The 19,773-nt window shown below is 34.3% G+C and overlaps 1 protein-coding gene across 4 annotated transcripts in view; it reads left to right on the forward strand.

Moving 5' to 3' along the window:
• LOC138707947 (uncharacterized) overlaps positions 1-19,773 on the forward strand; it is a 531,488-nt gene that overhangs the window by 167,480 nt on the left and 344,235 nt on the right. For 2 of the 4 annotated variants that reach the window (XM_069838011.1, XM_069838013.1), the window contains one exon: positions 2,414-2,476. The exons of the other annotated variants lie outside the window; for them this stretch is intronic. In XM_069838011.1, coding sequence (XP_069694112.1) covers positions 2,414-2,476 — 63 coding nt within the window. The remainder of the gene's footprint in view (positions 1-2,413; positions 2,477-19,773) is intronic. 4 annotated transcript variants of the gene reach the window in all.

Consider the following 19,773-nt stretch of genomic DNA (forward strand, 5'->3'; position numbering starts at 1 on the left):
AACTTTAATTTACCTTTAAGAGGATTTTATGTACGTTATAACTACACGCAAAAGTAATTTAAAATGAATCTATAAATTAATACTTACCACTTGCTTTGTATTATTCAGAAACTTTTACAATAAATTCAAATTTCCCTTAACAAAACAGGTTCAAAATTAATGGGAATTTGTCATTGTATATTGCACTTAAAAATATGTAGGTCTAATTAGAATAACTTTAAAAGAATCAAAGCATTATTCATATTTACCATTTAAATAAATAAATAGATAAATAAATAGATAGATAAATAAGTGACAGTACACCTCTTTACTTTCAATTAATCGTCCCTTGTCATCCCTAAATGAAATGTACTCAACATCCGTACACTTTCTAAGTATATAGACTGAGAATAGTAAATTACAATGGACAATAATTCTAACTGTCAAAATTTTAACGGTATACATATATTTTTCGTGTAAATGTTCATTCTCTATTAGAGGAGATAGGACCATAGGCGTTATTTTTATCAAATTAAATTATTAATATATTTGAATTTTAACTTATTTACATACGTAATTTAAGTTTTCAATGAAATTAATTAACTATAACGCAATTATTTACCACAAATGACACAAAACGCTTTTCATTTCAAGTGCTTCCGAATGCAAAATGTGAAATTCACACATGGTACAAAGTGCTAAATTTGTAATTTTTAAGTGCTGAGTATCAAATTCATTATACTAAATTTAATCGTCTCTGTCCGCTATCATTTCTTAGCAGAGTTCTAATACCAAGTATTACATGGAATTTTTAATTTGACTGTCAGACATTCAATTTGTGCGTTATATTTAGACGGAAATGCCAGCGCCATAGTAGTCCCATGACACATAATTTCCTCACGCAGTTACAAGAGTATTGTTCAGTTCAATGCATGCTTCAGGTAATAATAAGTTTTGGCTTGATTATTTCAACGACAGACTCCCAGGACAAGAAGCACCGTTGTCACGCAAGTGATGTAACTGGAACACTCCAAGAAATGTGTGTTCCAATTCTCACGGCACAATGATTACATTGTCCAACAGTAAACTATTTTCTGATGAGGATTAGAGGTCATTTTCGGTCTGTACATTTTAGAGACAACCAATGTAGTTAGTTGAAGCATAGTTAGACGACACCTTATAATATCGGCTTTCCATATTGGGGAACAATTGAGGGGTTTGGTGCAAGAAAGGCACTTATCTCAAATGCAAGTTTTGAGAAAATTGATGTTGAAAATTCAAACCGTAATAATGTTGTCTATGCACGCCTTTACATTTTGGATACTCCTGACGTTTATGATCACAGTATTGAACTACAACTTAGTGATCATGTGCATAACAGATCAGAGAACACAATAAAGCTTTTTACTCGAAAAAGTCACATTCTCTATAATGTCCTTCTTGCACCCAGCTCCTCAATTTCAAATTCCGGCGACTGAAACTCACATTTATGGTGCTTAAAACGGTATTTAGGTTGTTTCTCTATTATAAGTACCACAATCATCATTAGTCATTTACTCATAATTAGAGTCCTGCGTTTGGTTACTTTGAGTACAAGTAAAGTGTACGTTGATCATAACAACTTGATACGGAGAGCAAGTTGCGAGCCAACAGTTCACGCTGCGGTCTCTCTCTACACTCTCCGGTACTGTGCCTTTACATCTATTCGTGTATCTGTGTCTATAAGTCGGTGAACAACAGAAATAGTACTAACGCCGAAAAGTATTTATTCAAAGTCAACTTATATGTAATAAAACGTATTTTTTTTACCACGGTTAGACAAAACTAAATATTTTCATGAGCCAGCTCCTTTATTTTCCATAGTCATCATTTGCCACACATGCAATGAGGAAAACATTCGAGCCTTACACATTAAACAATATTGCATATATGAAATGCAAACTCACGCTCTCAGAGACGCTCTGTGTTTTCCATTTAAGCCATGTAGTGGCAATATCTTGAGATTTGCAACAAAATTTGTAGTAATATTAATCTAAGAAGCACTTTCGAATGTCTTCATACAACCGCTTTGTTGAACATTGTGTGAGTCGTCTATATTAAAAGCCCCATAAACGCAATTTTTTTTTAAATTTTCATGTTTTATACCATTTGAATCTGTATAATGCCATCTAAATTTCACTGAAATAGAGCGATGAAAATCGACTTTAGTTTAAAAATCCCCTACAGAACGGAAAACTTACACAATCGTTAGATTCAAAATCCTCTATCAACAAAAGAGTCAATCGGTGGTGAGGATACGGTCACGTGCCAATATGGAGTCATGCATTTTGTTGTAGCTTAAATACGGTCCTGTTGTGAAAACGTAGTTGTTTTTCGTTGCAAATCACAATAAAACATGAGCGAATTTAGTGCACATGCTTCTCTTATCCTACAGGATAGATCCAGAAAGCGACAGAGACAAACAGGAAGCTTAATGAAACGAAATGCTCCAAGAAAGGTAATTGCATTTAGCCTTTTAACACAACCTCCAAGTTTTTTTATGTACTATTATTGCAGTCAACATCGATACGGTAACTATTTGGCATTTTAATTGTTACATGTATTCTCTTACAGTTTCCAAATTAACCACAAGACGAAAATATTACGATGTATAACATTATAAAATACTGATATAAAGAATTTCTATAAGGTATTTTATCAGTCTCGCCGTGGCATCGTGGTCTAAGGCAGTGTTCCGCAACCTTTTTCTACTCACAGCACACCCTAGACGGCCCTAGACTCAACACGGCACACCAAAACCTATGATGTGACTCTCTTAATAATAATAATAATAATAATAATAATAATAATAATAATTATTATTATTATTATTATTATTATTATTATAAAAGAGAAATCGACTCTTGCATTATCTTATTAACAATTCATGAACTTTATTTCACTGTAGAAAATACACATTTCTATTACTAATATTAAAGTAAATAACACTACTCATACCTTCAATGTGATACTTGGACCTGCTTAGCTGCACAGAGGTGGCTGATCCGTGGCAGAATCGTTGACATTACAAGCCTCATTTCTTCATCATTGGTGGATCTGAGCCTTTCCCTCTTTGATGTTTTAATTTCGTTAACAAATATTTCAATTTGCTAGGAACCATAGCAGCATTACCGAGTTTTTCACCACACACAACACACTCGGGGATTGGGCATGTTTTGGGGATTGTCACCACACCAAGAAAACCCGTAAGATAAATAATTATCACTAAATTACCAGTGCACTACTTTTTGTTTCTTTTTTTCGGGCTCAATGGTTTCACTATTTGCACTCACGGACGAAACACTTCTTACAAGGAACTTGTCCATCTTGAAAGTATAAAATAGTTTAATATTAATAGAAAATAGTAAGACTGTCTAACAATTACAATTTTACGACCACTTCAGAGCACAACTGTGATAGAACTGAAATAATTGTAACTATTGTTGCTTTGGGACATGAAATAATTGGTGTCTTGTGATTGGCCATCCAAATGACCAATCCTATTTGTCAAAATTTTTTCTCACGCCGCCTTCTAGCGAAAATTTAAATTTGGAAAAATCATGCAGAAACATTTCTTGAAAAATTCTCTGCTAAGGGTAATCTGACACGTTTTACTGAACCTGTACGTGTCTGCGAAAATTGTAAATGTTTTAAAAAATGTCAGAGAGGGATCTGTTATTTTCGTTTATTATAACAAATATCTTAAGGTTGTGAAGCTGTCAGTTATTGTAAGAAATGAGAAACTTCAAGCCTGGCGAAAATTTCTATTCACGTCAGTAATGCTCCCAGCTTCTGACAAAGTGGCAGGCAATAAAGTAATAAAATATAATGTTCTGAAAGGCCTGGGTATGGTACACAAAACATACGAGTGTTACAAAGAAACCGCACCATAGCCGGCGCAGCGGTAGAGACAAGAATACAAAAATTAATATATCAATAAGCAAACAACGATACAACAACAATGTTGAGTAAATAAAGTATACTTAATTTCTTTGACGACATAAAATTCGCAGCATGTAATAAACAATAAACAAGTACCATCTTACTTAAATTATACAATTTTATTACTTTCATTTTAATTTTAATTTATTTTTATTAATTTCTTACAATAATAGCTAAAAGTTCACGTCACACCTTTCACCTCGTGGAGGCTCAACAATGTGCCGCGTCACACCGGTTGCGGAACACTGGTATGTCATCTTGCCTAGGACTCGCGTTACGGAATGCGCGCTGGTTCGAGTCCTCATGGGGGAAGAAATTTTCTCATGAAATTTCGGCCAGTGTATGGGACCGGTGCCCACCCAGCATCTTGATGTACTTTGGGAGCTACGATAGGTAGCGAAATCCGATTGCGAATGCCAGCTATAATGGCTGGGGAGATCATCGTGCTAACTACACGATACCTCCATTCTGGTTGGACGATCGTACACCTCTGATTCGGCATGTGGGCGTGAGGCCAGCAGCCGGCTGGTCGGTCTAGGCCCTTCACGGGCTGTAGAGCCACGGATTATTATTATTTTATCAGTCTAAAGACAAAATACAACAGGATAATTTTATTCTACAACATTGCAAGTGTTCTACAGTAAAGATTACTCGTGTACAGAATTCAAAGAGAGGATTAACATTTAAACACAACGTTCGTGTATAGGTTCCCTAATTCCTGTATGTCTTTTTTCAGATCTAGACCACCTAGAAAGGAATTTCGATAGAGTTCAGGATTATGCCTATTTGATTATAAGGATGCAATTCAGACACGTTTCAAAGCTACAGCCAATTGGCATTTCAAATTTCAAGGCTGTAAACTTTTTTTTATATACAGAACCAAAACTAAGGTTAATATCATACAAAATGAAAAAAAAAATAACTCTGAGACTGTTTATAACGATTGTGCTTGTGAAGGAGCTCAAGATGACATCTTGCTAAACGTGTAAAGTTTTGTGTTTTCAACCGTACAGAATATTTAGTTTATTTGATAATATGATAACAACAAATTGGATTCATTTGTGTATAAATTTTTTTCAATAAACCACGTCACTAATTCATTTCTTTTATTTTATTTTTCTCATGTACATTCCTTTGAATTTCAATCTCTACTACACTCTGAACCCTGAACCACAGTTAAGTTTCAAAACCCTCTATCTCAGTAATTTAGGAACAAAACCCACTATGTATGCTAAATGCCCATGTAGCTCTTTTACTCATATATACACAATTCAGATTCGGTTTCTAAAACTCATCCTGACAACTAATAATGTTCATAAACCATATATTCTGGATACAACCTCATTTTTTTTTGTAAAAAATTGCAATTCCTATAAAATCAAGTTTGAGAAATATGGAGGGTTTTGAATCTAGACGTCTCATGTATTTGTTGTAGTGACATAAAAGAAATGGAACTCTCAAATCCATTCAACTATATAAACATTTCAGACACCACATAACATTTTGTCGCCTTGGCTATATGCTACCCGGAATGTGTCTACTCCTGAATTTTGCAATAAGTGAAACACATTAAGATATTTTAGATGTATAGTTAAAGGTTGGAATTAACAAATGAAAAAAAAAAGACATAGATGTCAATACAAACTTAAAATTAAACAAATTATGAGTTCATGCTTTACTAATCTCTACACATTACAATCAATGACTAAATATTTTAAGTGTTTCAAATGAAAAAATTCTCCTTCTTCCTGATAAAATACTTGTTTTTCTTTCCTAATAAAGTGCTGGCTATCAAAATCTTCTATTAGCACTGATCTCCAAGCGCCAGGCTTTGTTTCGTTTTCGCAAGTTCACTGAACAGCAGACCTGATCTATGTAATTAATTAATTAATTAATTAATTCATTCATTCATTCATTTTATTCCATAGATCTTACATGAGCAATGAAGCTTTAAGATGTGGAACAAGTCAAAATTTTACAATATCACAATTACAATTTTTACAAATTTTTATAGTTTTATAATTTAGTAATTTTCTACAATTTTTACAATTTTGTGCTATTTTTTACAATATTTTGGCGAGATGTAGTGAGATGAGGTGAGATCCGAGGATTCGCCAAAATATTACCCGGCATTTGCCTTTTGGTTGGGGAAAACCTCGGAAAAACCCAACCAGGTAATCAAATCAAAGGGGGGTAATCAAATCAAAGGGGTTGATGCCAAGGACTCGCCGTAGACCATCCAGCTTCAGTCCCACGGCTGTGGGAAACCTCGGAAGAAACCAAAGACCAAAGGGGGATCCAACCGAAGCCCGAACGCAGCTCCGGATCAGCAGCCCATCGAGTCTGCCGACTGAGCTACATCGATGGCTCTACTAAAAGTATACAATACATAGCCAATCAGATTACTAAATTTACAAACGCAAACGATCATTCATCAGTTGAGCTATATGTATAATACAAAACAAATAAGTTAATTAAATTTAAGGCATAAATAATTCAACCAGTTGTGATATAGAGTTCAGTGCCGCCGATTTATACTCCATACATACCCACGCTGCTGCAGGTCACTTGGAGGCTTTAGGTAACCATAATCAACTGGTAGGCTATAATGTGCATAATAGCTGCCTCCAACAGAGAAGTGTAGCTGTGGTTTCCGTGTCATACAGTACATTTACTAAACGTAAAAAACCCTACCCTGATAAAGGGTTCCAGGTTAAAATTTGTCAGTCATTTATCGCCGAAATTGAATTTAGACGCTGAATAAATTCTAAAGTCGGAAATGTCGTTAAATAAATTACTACTGATAGTAATACTAATGAAATTATTATTATTACTACTAGTACCGATTCTAAGAGTAATAATACACTTACTAAATATCCCAATATTAATGCTATCACTAGTACCACTACTACTAGCACCACCACCACCACTAGTAATAGTACCATACCAGTGATACTAGTACTACTGCTAATAATACTACTAAAATCACTAGTACTACTGCTGGTACTTTGACTACTACAAAATAAAAGTCTACTATTAGTATAAATAGACTATTATTAAGTACTAGCACTACGTACTGCCATGGAAAACATTTTATATAGAAGTAATAGAGTACAGCAACTCGAACAGTAGACCAAAACTGTGTAGGCCTAAGTGTAAATGTTTGTAATAACACTCTAGAAAAAAATACGTATAATAATATAGCGTACAACAGTATCAACTTCATACGTTTCTGTACCGAAAAAAAACGAGCGAGAGAAAGATAATCGGATAATCCGCCAATCGGTTAATAGGGTGGCGGATAAACGGGGTTCTACTGTAAGACAATCGAGATTTCGCTAGTAAATTCGCGACTATATTCTTTAGCATTATTTCAAATGCAAGGTTTACGTAGTATAACGGCGGTCTTTTGAATGCACTAGAAGAAAATACAGATTTAGTAAGCTATTATATCAGGTTATTACAGAGAAATGAAGGAGAAATATGATGTGGTTTAGGAAATATCACTGAAATCATGAAATCAAATTTCGTGGTAATCGTCGTCAAGCACTCGCTAGGCTACGTAATTATTATCGCATTGGCGTTGTATTTTTGGTTCACAGAAAATAGCTCGTCTTTACGAAAGAAACGTTCAGCTCCCATAAAATTAATTATTGCTTTCATAACATTGCTTATCAATTTTACGAAAAAATTATCATCAGCACCATTGGCGACTAGAAACATCACTAGCGTCCACCGATGTGGAGTAACGGTTAGCTTGCCTGACCGTGAAACGAGCGGGCACGAGTTCAAATCCTGGTTGAGGTTTTTTTCGGGAGTTTACTTCAACCCATTAAGAGCAATTGCTTGGTAACTTTCGGCACTGGACCCTGGACTCATTTAGCTGTCATTATCACCTTCATAGCATTCAGACGCTAAATAACCATAGATGTTGATCGTCTGGCCGTGAAACCAGGTGGCCCCGGTTCGAATCCCGGTCGGGACAAGTTACCTGGTTGAGGTTTAGTCCGGGTTTTCCCTCAACCAATACGAGCAAATGCTGTTTAACTTTCGGTACTGGACCCCGGACTCATTTCACCGGCATTATCACCTTCATTTAATTCAGACGCTAAATAACCTAGATGTTGATAAAACGTCGTAAAATCACCCTCTACAAAAAATACATCACTAGCCAAGCGAAAAGCACATTCGACCATATTGAAACAAAAGAAATTCGAGCGGGGTTTTAGTTTGTACGTAGTATATATGTATTTATTTACACTGCAAATGGGCAAGCAACCGGTGGCAGTGGTATACACAATATAAGCAATACACAATAAAATTACAATACACAATACAATTATGCAATACAAAAACAATAAAATGTCTCCTCTCACATTATTTATCCCCTCATCTAATCCACTCCAACCTTGTCGCATTCCTCGGCCTTATGTCGCTTAGCTATCCCTTCATCTAATCTATGAAACCTTTTAACTCGCAATATGTACGCAAATAAGTTGCGTTGCAAAATTATTCAACCCCTATACTTATGGCAAGTACGGGTTTCCGATGTTAATCTAGTTTCTAAGTCTTGAGGCTCCAGGTTCTATTCGGGCTCCTCAGTATATGATGGAACCTTACCTGCAGGGCCAAGGAAGGATAGCCCACCTGTCAGCGTAGGATTAACGTCAATCAATTAGTCAATCAATCAATCAACCATCAATCAACCAATGAATCAACACCCATTCGTCTGTCTGCGTGGACAGTGAACATGGAATGGACCGAGCAAAACACGTTGCAATTTATGAAATTATACGGAGGTAAAGAAATTTTGTGAAATGTCAAACACAAGGAATTTTAACAAAATTTTAAGGAACGAAGCTTGGGAGCAGCTGGTGACCTTCATGTTACGACCGAGCGTTGCGGATCGAGACGCGCAGCGATCCACTGCTTGTCGGTTTTTCTGCGTAACAATCAAAGGATCCAGAGCTCTACAGTTGATGTGTTAACGCTGACACAAATACGTTGATCTGCGCATGCTGACGTCTCACTGGGATGTTAATGATTGCAATTTGAATTTTATTGTTTCTGAATTATTATTAAATTCAGCAAACCATGCTGCACCAGTGTCATGTTCATGCTTTATACTTATTTATGTTTATTTTATGTTCAACTTCATTATTATTATTATTATTATTATTATTATTATTATTATTATTATTATTAGCATCATCATTATCATCATTTATATTCATACGACTATTTTATTGACTCTGATTATTACCTGATATATTGTAGTATTCAATGAGATTGTTTCCGAATTATTATTAAATTGAGCAAACCATGCTGCACCAGTACCATGTTCATGCTTTATACTAATTTATGTTTATTTTATGTTCAACTTCATTATTATTATTATTATTATTATTATTATTATTATTATTATTATTATTAGCATCATCTTTATCATCATTTATATCCATACGACTATTTTATTGACTCTGATTATTTCCTGATTTATTGTAGTATTCAATGAGATCCAAAATTGTAACATCTATGTTAATTCACATTCGGAAACCAAAATCACTGTCCATATACAAAATATTACAGTCAATAATACGAATAATCAGCAAGTATGAAGTTATTGGCATGTAAAAATATCTCAATAATATATTATTATACTAGCAAGTATAAATAATAATTATTATTTCTATACATAGTGCTGATGTCTACACTTCGCTCAAACACACGCCATAATGAATTACTTATTAAAAAAAGTAATTAACACTTCTTAGGAACACAAAATTGAAGTTACTCTCAATTTCTCAATTGTTAATGAAACATAATTCAATACACCGATACGAAATGAGTTTAAATCACCTCCAATTACGGTGGTCAACTCCCTAGATTTTAACTTATTAAACAATAAAATACTACAATAATTAGGCATATCAATATATAACTTCTGTCTGTGACTTTATATTTTCTTACAGTTCTGCATTACGTTTATTAAAATCATGACAATTTACTCGTAATATTTTATTATATTCAGTTTCGTCATGCGTAAACAGCATTAAACATTTATAAATAGGAGTATAGGCTATACAAAGAAATACCAAGATTCTGTATTCTTAAAAAGAAAAAAAATTACAAGGTTTTGTACTTTAAATAACAAAATCGTTCTAATAACTCGTTTCTGAGCAATAAAGACTCTGCTAATATTTACAGCATTTCTCCTTAAAAGGTACCATGATTAAAATGAGAATAAGATATAGATAACAAAGAATGTACATTCAACGTAGACCTAAGCTCTAAAAATAGCAAAATTTACGGTATTTAGCTTTTTTTTTAAATAAAATCAATATAGGCCTACCATTGTAAAGTGTTGTCGACAAAAAATTAAAGAAACCTAATATTATCCACAGATGTAATATAACAATTATTAAAATTGATAGATGGATGGACGGACAGGCAGACAGACAGGCATATTTATTCGTTCCTTAATATCTTACAGTTGCTTTAGAGTATAGAATAAAGAACATGTCAAATTCTTTCGTTTAAAATATAAAAATGCCAATATGAAATATATACAGAATTAATACCATAATGACAATAACATATTATACAATAGAATATATATACCATTTCATAGTATTAAAATATTTACACTACCAATATGTGAAATGTCAAGAATTCATATACAGAATAGAAAGTGTGAGATATTAAGTACGGTAATTTTTAGTTCTACTTTAAATATTGCAGGATTTTGATTATGACTCAATGTCTTGAAGACTACTAAAAATTTTTATTGTCATGCAAGGTACTACCTTTAATAGCATGATAAGTTTGATGATGGCGTTTGAAAAACATTCTTTCTGCAGGTATTTATACATGTATGGCTAAATTAGTTGGAAAATTTATTTATTACATTAGAGGAAATTTAATGAAGAGTATAATGTACTGATTTGTTAAAGTCAGAATCTCTATTTTAAAAAAATGGTCTACACGATTCTATAGCCTTTGCTGCAACAATTATTCTAATTTCTCTTTTTTTAATAATATATTTGTACTAATCACAAAATATTATTTTGTAGAACATAATGAAATAAATATAGGGAAATATATTGTCTTTAAGATACTCCTATTTACGAATTGTTGTAACAACCTAATTGCGAAGCATGCTGAGCTACGTTTAGGGGTTATTTCATTAATTTGATGGTTGCAGATTGATTTAGATCTATTATTAATATGTAAACAAATACATTTGGTTGTTGATGTTTCTAGTAGAGGTATATTGTTGATAGTTGTGTCTCATGTTTCAGAGATTAAATTTGAAGAGGATTTAAATTGAATTATGTTAGTTTGATTAATGTTTAAAGCTAGTTTATCGGTTGTAAACCAGTCATAAATTTTAAGGAAAAGTGTTCCTCTTTTATATTTGAATGTGGCAAAGTTGCTGTCTGTAATTATGATACTTGTGTCACCTGTAAATAGTATGGGATAATCTGTTCCTTTTATTAAGGGGCCAAGATCATTTATAAAAATTAGAAAAAGAAGAAGTCCTAATAGAGATATTTGCGTGACCCCTGTATGAACATTTCACCATGTTGAAGTAGGTTTAAAGGTGTCAATGAATGCGTTTACTTCAGCTTTTGTTTTCTGAAATGGAAATATAATTTAAACCATTGTTATGGTATGCCTTTAATAACATAGTATTCTAATTTTTAAAGCAGAATTTTATGATTAATACAATCGAAAGCTTTGGAGAGATCACAAAATATCCCTCCTACTTGTAATTTCCTATTAATTGCTTCCAGAATTTTATCAGTTAAATTAAACGAAGCTTGCTCACTTGATGTATTCTTTCTGAATCCACATTATTGTTCTGAAATAAGAATGTTGCAGCAATTAAGATGCTGATATACTCTTTTCTAAACATAGTGAACAATAAGTATGGCACATTGCTAATAATTTCTTAAATTTTACAAAAAAAGTTTTATACAAAAATCTGTTGGAGATAAACCATACAATATGATACCAGTGTTCGAAAAAAGTTAGATATTCAGACATAAAGTGTGTAACAGTAAAGTTAATTTTTTTTAATGATACTCTATATTAAAATTTACATAATCCGATTCTCCATTAAATGTTATGTTTGAATGCATACAAATTTTACCCACAGAGTTAGTTCTGTGGTAGCAAGTTCTACATCCATACTAGCCGGTCCGGGTTCGATTCCCGGCGGGGTCAGAAATTTTCATGTAAATAGTGATAGTGATTCGTCCGTCGGGTGGGGACGTTAAGCCTGGCGGCCCTCTTGGTGCTACTCGGCAGAGTAGGCTACGTGCCGGCACCGGGTTTCCCCTTCTTCCTTCCTCACCATCATCATCCTCACCCATTCCCTACACTACACTTACACATACACTCACCCTAGTAGCCTACACGACATAATTCTTCATAGATACGCATCATGCATAACGTGGCCCGACGAAGTGGTGTGCAATTTGAAAGTGGGCCACAGTCCTGCCATCTATGTGCAGTATACGGAACCCGAATCACGCAAGTGAAGTGAGTAAGCATTAGATACACATATAATATTAAAATGGATTTGAGGGAGGTGGGATATGATGATAGAGACTGGATTAATCTTGCTCAGGATATGGACCAATGGTGGGCTTATGTGAGCGCGGCAATGAACCTCCGGGTTCCTTAAAAGCCACTAAGTAAGTAAATGTTCCTAGTTGTTTTGATTTTATTAGTCAAGTTTAGAATAAATTGTTAAAGTAAAGTTATTTGGCTTTTAAGATTACTTTGTGTTTCATTTAACTGATAAAATTCTGGAAGCAATTAATAAAAAATTACAAGTAGGAGGGGTATTCTGTGATCTCTCCAAAGCCTTCGTTTTTATTAATCATAAAATTGTACTACAGAAATTAGACCAATTAATTTGCGGTCATTACTATTTCAACTTTAAATATATTGAGTTCTCTTTGTTTTGCATGAGATTCTTATGTCTTGTGTAATCCAATTATTTTTAGATGTTTGAGAATTTTTGTGTTTTACAAGAAAAATTAGTTCAAAGATATTTAAGAATGTATTATGAAACGCATTGAATTTACTATTCATATCTTCAATTTAGCTTCAAAGTCCTTTAAAGATTCTTCATTTATGATTCTTAACCTAATTTTGGTCTTGTGTTGATTCAGCAATGTTATTGCATATTATTGTACGGTTGCCAGAAATCGCAACGTAACTGCCACTCTTTCTTGAAGTGAATGTGGTATCCTTCTTTGCAACATTAGGCGCCAGCAAATATTTAAAATCTGTAGGTGACATTCTGGTAAAATTTTTATAATGTCCACCAACTGTTTTGAACTTCAAGTCAGCCAGAAAACTTGAATCACCACATTTATTTCTACTTGTATATGATATGTAACTATGTTTGCCACCATTGCCTCTGTTTCCATTTCTTTTTGCACGCAAAATGCAAATAAATATAGGCTGCTGCAACTACGTCCACGATTCAAAGTAGGAGTACCTGAACTGGCGGACGCTGGTAGGTTAGGGCCCAGTTTTACCAAACTTCGTTACAATAATGCTAACAGCATGTTAACTAACGTGTTGTTAAAATTAAACATCCTGTTAGTATAATAGTGTTTCACCAATCATTTGAGGTAGTTTGGTAACATGATGTTAAGAGTAATGTAACAGGAATCAAAGAAGCAGTGATTGTATGAAAGTTTACTGAATGTGCCTTTAGTTGGTGTAGTCATTTGTTTCAGCGGGGAATTTTATTTTTTACATTATGGAAGTATTGGAGACCAACATAATTACAACGGAAATCGAGAAAAGGAAATTGTAAGGAGCAGTAATTTTACCTCATATGAGAAATATGATTATTTTAGTATATCTAGCAATTATATGAATGTAATTGAACTCAAACGTAGTGATGGAACTTTCATTAGGAAAAAGGAACAAAGATGGGTCTCTTTAACCCAATATTTTCAATCGCCATTTGGATGTGAAAACGCAAACTATGAAACAAATCAATGTTATGAAAATATTAAAAGAAATGCTAAGACGGGTCATGCACAAGATACAGTGGAACATTTGAAAACTGACGGTGGTACTTTCACTCTCAAAGTTGATATTTGTACGAAGATTCTTCCAATTATCCAGGATCAAATAGAACCAATAGAAAGTGAAAATAATTGTGATGCTGAATAAGCGTTAACATTATTTTCATATCTTATATATCTAACATATCTTCACACGTTATTAGTCATAATTACATGTGAACTCTTAAATCAGTGAAATAAAGAAATGTCGTTTTGAAAATCTGCAATTATATCTGAGTATTAATACGAAATAATAAATAATTTTTGTATTTATGAACATATCTATTCTGAATAATTAAAAATGCTGAAGTAGTGATTGCAGCTAATTGTTTTCACTGCAAATATATCTTGATTTTCCGAGGCTAGTCTGGGTTTCGTAAGGGTAGATCTTGCGCTGACAACATATTCATCATGAAACAAATTATTGAGAAGAGTAGAGAATGGAATCAGATCACCTACATTGTATTCATAGATTATGTCAAAGCTTTTGATCGAGTGCTGAGGGGAAAGCTTTGGGAAATTATGGACAGAAGGGGAATACCTAAGCACCTCATAAAAGTATTACAGAACCTCTATAAAGGGACCCAAATAAGCATTAAGATAAACTCTGGAGACATTAAATCCGAATATATCAACATGGGTGTCCGACAGGGTTGTTGTATGTCACCTATATTGTTTAGTTTGTATATTGACGAAGCCATTAGAGCATGGAAGAGAAAATTATTACAGTTGGGTTTTGACAATCACATAAACAGTGATAACTTTGTGCTTACACTTATGTTTGCTATGATCAATTAATTGTCTCAAATTCTGAAAATACACTCCAACGAACTCTCTTTGAATTGCAGAAAATAATAGAGGTGTATAACTTTGAAATTTCAACTGTTAAAACAGAATCTATGGCATTCCAAGGTCCAACGCAAATCCGCTGTAAGTTTGTTATTAATAATAAATTGATTAAACAAGTAAACCAGTTCAAATTCCTTGGTTACACAATATCGCCTTTTGAAGAAGCGGATGTCAAACAAAAAACGGAAATATTCAACCGAATGTGCGGTACAATAACTAGAACTTTAAAAAACAAGGCAAGGAAGGAAACAATGTTGAAGTTTTATAAGACAATGGCAGTACCAGCGGGTTTATATGGAGTAGAATCGTGGGTCCTCACCAATAGAGATAAAAGTAGAATTCAAGCTTCAGAAATGCGGTTCCTTCGCTCAGTGATGGATGTAACAAGGAGGGACAAAATACGAAACGAAGAAATTAGGCAATCACTGAATATCTACAACTTAAACTACAAAATTGTGGAATATAGACAGAACTGGAGATCCCATGTGGAACGAATGAGTGATGAAAGACTGCCTAAATTAATCTTCGGGCATCAACCTAAGGGCTTCCGTAATATTGGTAGACCAAGAAAACGATGGCAAGACCAAGAATAAGCAATATGTATGAAGTTCGCAACAGGTCGAGAGGCTTAAAGCGTGATGATGATGATGATGATGATGATGATGATGTTGATGATGATGATGATGATGATGATATATCTCGATATAATAATCCGGCGTGTAACATATGTTCTCTGGCAGCCATGATTCACGCTGTAGCAGGACGTTAAGGATTTAACTGAGGGAGTATGCTATGTTAATTTAACAGTGGGTTTAACATGATGATAGCAGTAACAACAGTTAATGAAACATCACTTCCGTTAAGTTTGCTGTTAAACTGCCTTAACGTAATGTTAAATATTTAACAAGGGTTGGTGCAACCGGGCCGTCGTGTTGCGGACTTCGGCGCGGGTTTAAAAAGTCCATCCCGCAACGTAATAGTGCAACCACCGTGCGTAGCATTGCCCAGGCGCGGGTCGTGGTTGCGCTACGGGTTTAGGCGCGCATAACTGTACGAGGCTTTAGAATAACTGATGTACTGTACCCTTAAGGTGCGTCCAGACTTGCAACAGAACATCGTAGCGTAACCGCGCTGCGATCCTATCTGGACAGCGAACGATACTTCGCAACATCGGCGCGTAGCGTGAGCCTCCAACCTGAGCGTTATAGACCGAGAGGCGCTGAGTTGCACCACTTGTCGTTTATTCCAAGGAAAAAATCAAAAAGGATCCAGGGGCCCGTTTCATAATCCTTACAAATTACAAATTAACAATTTACAAATAACAAGTAAAAGATTACAAATGCTTGTGAATTGTGTTTCACAATGCTATTTTATTAGTTTGTAAAGTCTGACTAACTTTACAAAATCAGCTAAAGAAATTTACAAATATGCATTATTGGTTACACAATATCGCCAATGACAGTTTACAAAAATCGCTAAGGAGCAGAGCTAAAGTCGCTGTATTTTTACGACTATCGATACATATGTTTATATTTTGTACTAAAATAGATTATTCTAAGCTTGCTGATTCATATTTCACCAACAGAAAATATAAAGTATTGTTACAAATATTAAAGGATTTAGATTTTTACATATTGGCGACAATGGAGTTTCATATGATGTGATTAGTCGAATATACCAATCCGTCTATCACTTAAATGGCCAAAGTTAGCACAAAATTCAGTCAAATAAGTAAATAACAGATTTGGTCTACGTACAAATATGCAATTGATAAACAAATAATTACGATGTCTAAACACAAAATCAAGTTAATTTTTTGTGTTGATCCATCAGTATTTATTAATGTTTCAACCCTAACCTCACAAACATTAGTGATCCCATCAGCAGCATAAAAATTCTGTGCTATAGTAAATAACATTTTGGTGATCAAAAACCTGCCCCGAATTTAACTCTTTTAACAACATCAACTACCCTGTACGCACCTTTGCACACTGATATCTTAGAAACTCCGTGCTTATCTGCTAACCCACGGAAATGACTGCATCCAATGCAAAACAATACAGTTCTCGCTTTGAGGTTAGGGCATCACTTTTCTCTTTTGGATGTTGGATATATGATGTCCCATATCTTGTAGGAGAGATTCCAGCGAAACGGGACTCAAAACGACTTCAGAATACCGTGTAAGTAGTGTCGCTATTGCATTATTGAATTATTTATTTTTGGTGCAGAGAACTTCTTTATTAAGTGCGAGTATTTATTAAATACAGTCTTCGTATATAAATACTTATGCGGTATGATGAAGTATAGCGCGGGACTCATTCGAAACCTTTCATTAAATTTATACAGTGATACGAACGTGTTATTAATTCTTGCCCGGAGAATTTTACGTATACGTCTTCGTTTGATTAGGCCTAAATTCAATATCTTCGTCTGCGTCATTAGAACTCTTTAATTACATAAAAACTGCTTTAGTTTAATTCTTAATATTATCCAGTTACTCAAAAATTAATTTTAATAAGTACTTCTTGTATTTATTCATAATTTGTTGCAATATCAAACTTTACACATCTCAGAGATATTGTAGAAAATGTGCTAATTTTACAAGTAAAATTTACATGTTTGTAAAATTACTCTTCATTGTGAAACAGAATACTTGTAAAGTGAGCAAAATTTAATTTGAAAAGGTTTGATTTCCTTTGTAAAGTTCAACATTACAAACAAAGATTATGAAATAGAAGTTTACAATTTACAAGCAAAGTTTACAATTTACAAAGATTGTAAACATTGTGAAACAGGCCCCAGAGCGTTGAAGTTGCAGTAAGTGTGAACGTGTAACACCCATTCGTGCCGCACTGACCTTCCATGAAGACGGTCCGGGTTCGGTCTCCGTGGAATGTATGATAGTAAAATAGACGTTACATAAGTGTTTTCTCGGGGTACTCTGTTTTCCTCTTTCATTCCAACACTTCACTTCTCCTTCATTTCATCTCTCAGAACAACTGGATAAGGCGGACCGCACAGCAGCGCCGACTATGCTCGCCACTAGTGACCTGGCCGTACCGAAATAAGACAATCGAAATTTCGCTAGTAAATTCGCGACTATATTCTTTAAGCATTATTTCAAATGCAAGGTTTACGGAGTATAACGGCGGTCTTTTGGATGCACTAGAAGAAAATACAGATTTAGTAAGATATTATATCAGATTATTACAGCGAAATGAAGGAAAAATATGATGTGATTTAGGAAATATCACTGAAATCGACGAAATCAAATTTCGTGGCAATCGTCGTCAAGCGCTAGCTAGGGTACGTAATTATAACCGCATTGGCGTTGTATTTTTGGTTCAGAGAAAAGAGCTCGTCTTTAAAAAAGAAACGTTCAGCTGACATGAAATTAATTATTGCTTTCATAACACTGCTTATCAATTTTACGAAAAAATTATCATCAGAACAATGGGCGACTAGAAACATCACTAGTGTCCACCGCTGTGGAGTAACGGTTAGCTTGCCTGACCGTGAAACGAGCGGGCACGGATTCAAATCCTGGTTGAGGTTTTTTCCGGGAGTTTACGTCAACCCATTAAGAGCAATTGATTGGTAACTTTGGGCACTAGAACCTGGACTCATTTCGCAGCCATTATCACCTTCATAGCATTCAGACGCTAGATACCCGTAGATGTTGATCGTCTGACCGCGAAACCAGGTGGCCCGGGTTCGAATCCCGGTCATGGCAAGGTACCTGGTTGAGGTTTTTTCCGGTGTTTTCCCTCAACTCAATACGAGGAAATTCTGAGCAACTTTCGGTGCTGGACCCGGACTCATTTCACCGGCATTATCACCTTCATTTCATTCAGACGCTGAATAGCCTAGATGTTGATACAGCGTCGCAAAATAATAATAATGATAATAATAATAATAATAATAATAATAATAATGGCTTTATTTAACCTAGCAGAGTTAAAGCCGTAAGGCCTTATCTTACACTCAACCAGGATTAAAACTTGCTTACATAGTTGAACATACTGTACAACTGGATCGGAATTAAGTAATTACATACTGATACAATTTAGGTACATAATGAGATCAAAAGAGGTAGTTACATAAAAATTTACCTCGTAAAATAAAAATAAACGTAGTGGAATACATATTAATATTGTTAGAATCAAATACGAATTACATAAAAACGGAAGCCGATAATTCAATAATAAATGTACACAGTAAAAATAAAAATAAACACATTAGTATACATATTAGTATTAGATTACAATTAAGTAGGATTCACATAATTAAACCAGAAACCGACAATTGAATAAAATGTACACAAAAAATAGATTAAGTTAATAATAAAAAAACAGCACAGTGGGATACATATTGGCGTTAAGTGATAAATAAACACGATTTACGTGATTACACAATAAAAATAAGAAACAAAAAATAAAAATAAATACAGTGGAACACATTCCATTAAATGTTTGCAACGCGTTAGGTCTGCCAACTCAACATAAGATATTTTTCTAATTTACATTTAAGGAAATTAAAGTTCGGCAGCCCTTGACTTCAGAAAATAACCCACTACAAAAATACTCATACATCACTGGCGAAGCGAAAAGCACATTCGACTATATTGAAACAGAAGAAATTGCGAGCGGGGTTTTAGTTCCTACGTAGTATGTCTCCTCTCACATTATTTATCCCCTCAGCTAATCTACTCCAAACTTGTCTCATTCTTCGGCCTTATGTCGCTTAGCTATCCCCTCATTTAACCCATGAAACCTTTTAACTCACAATATGTACGCGTTAGGTCTGGCAACTCATCATAAGATATTTTTCTAATTTACATTTAAGGAAATTAAAGTTCGGCAGCCCT

This window comes from Periplaneta americana, chromosome 10 (assembly GCF_040183065.1).
Source record: "Periplaneta americana isolate PAMFEO1 chromosome 10, P.americana_PAMFEO1_priV1, whole genome shotgun sequence".
Lineage (NCBI taxonomy): Eukaryota > Metazoa > Arthropoda > Insecta > Blattodea > Blattidae > Periplaneta > Periplaneta americana.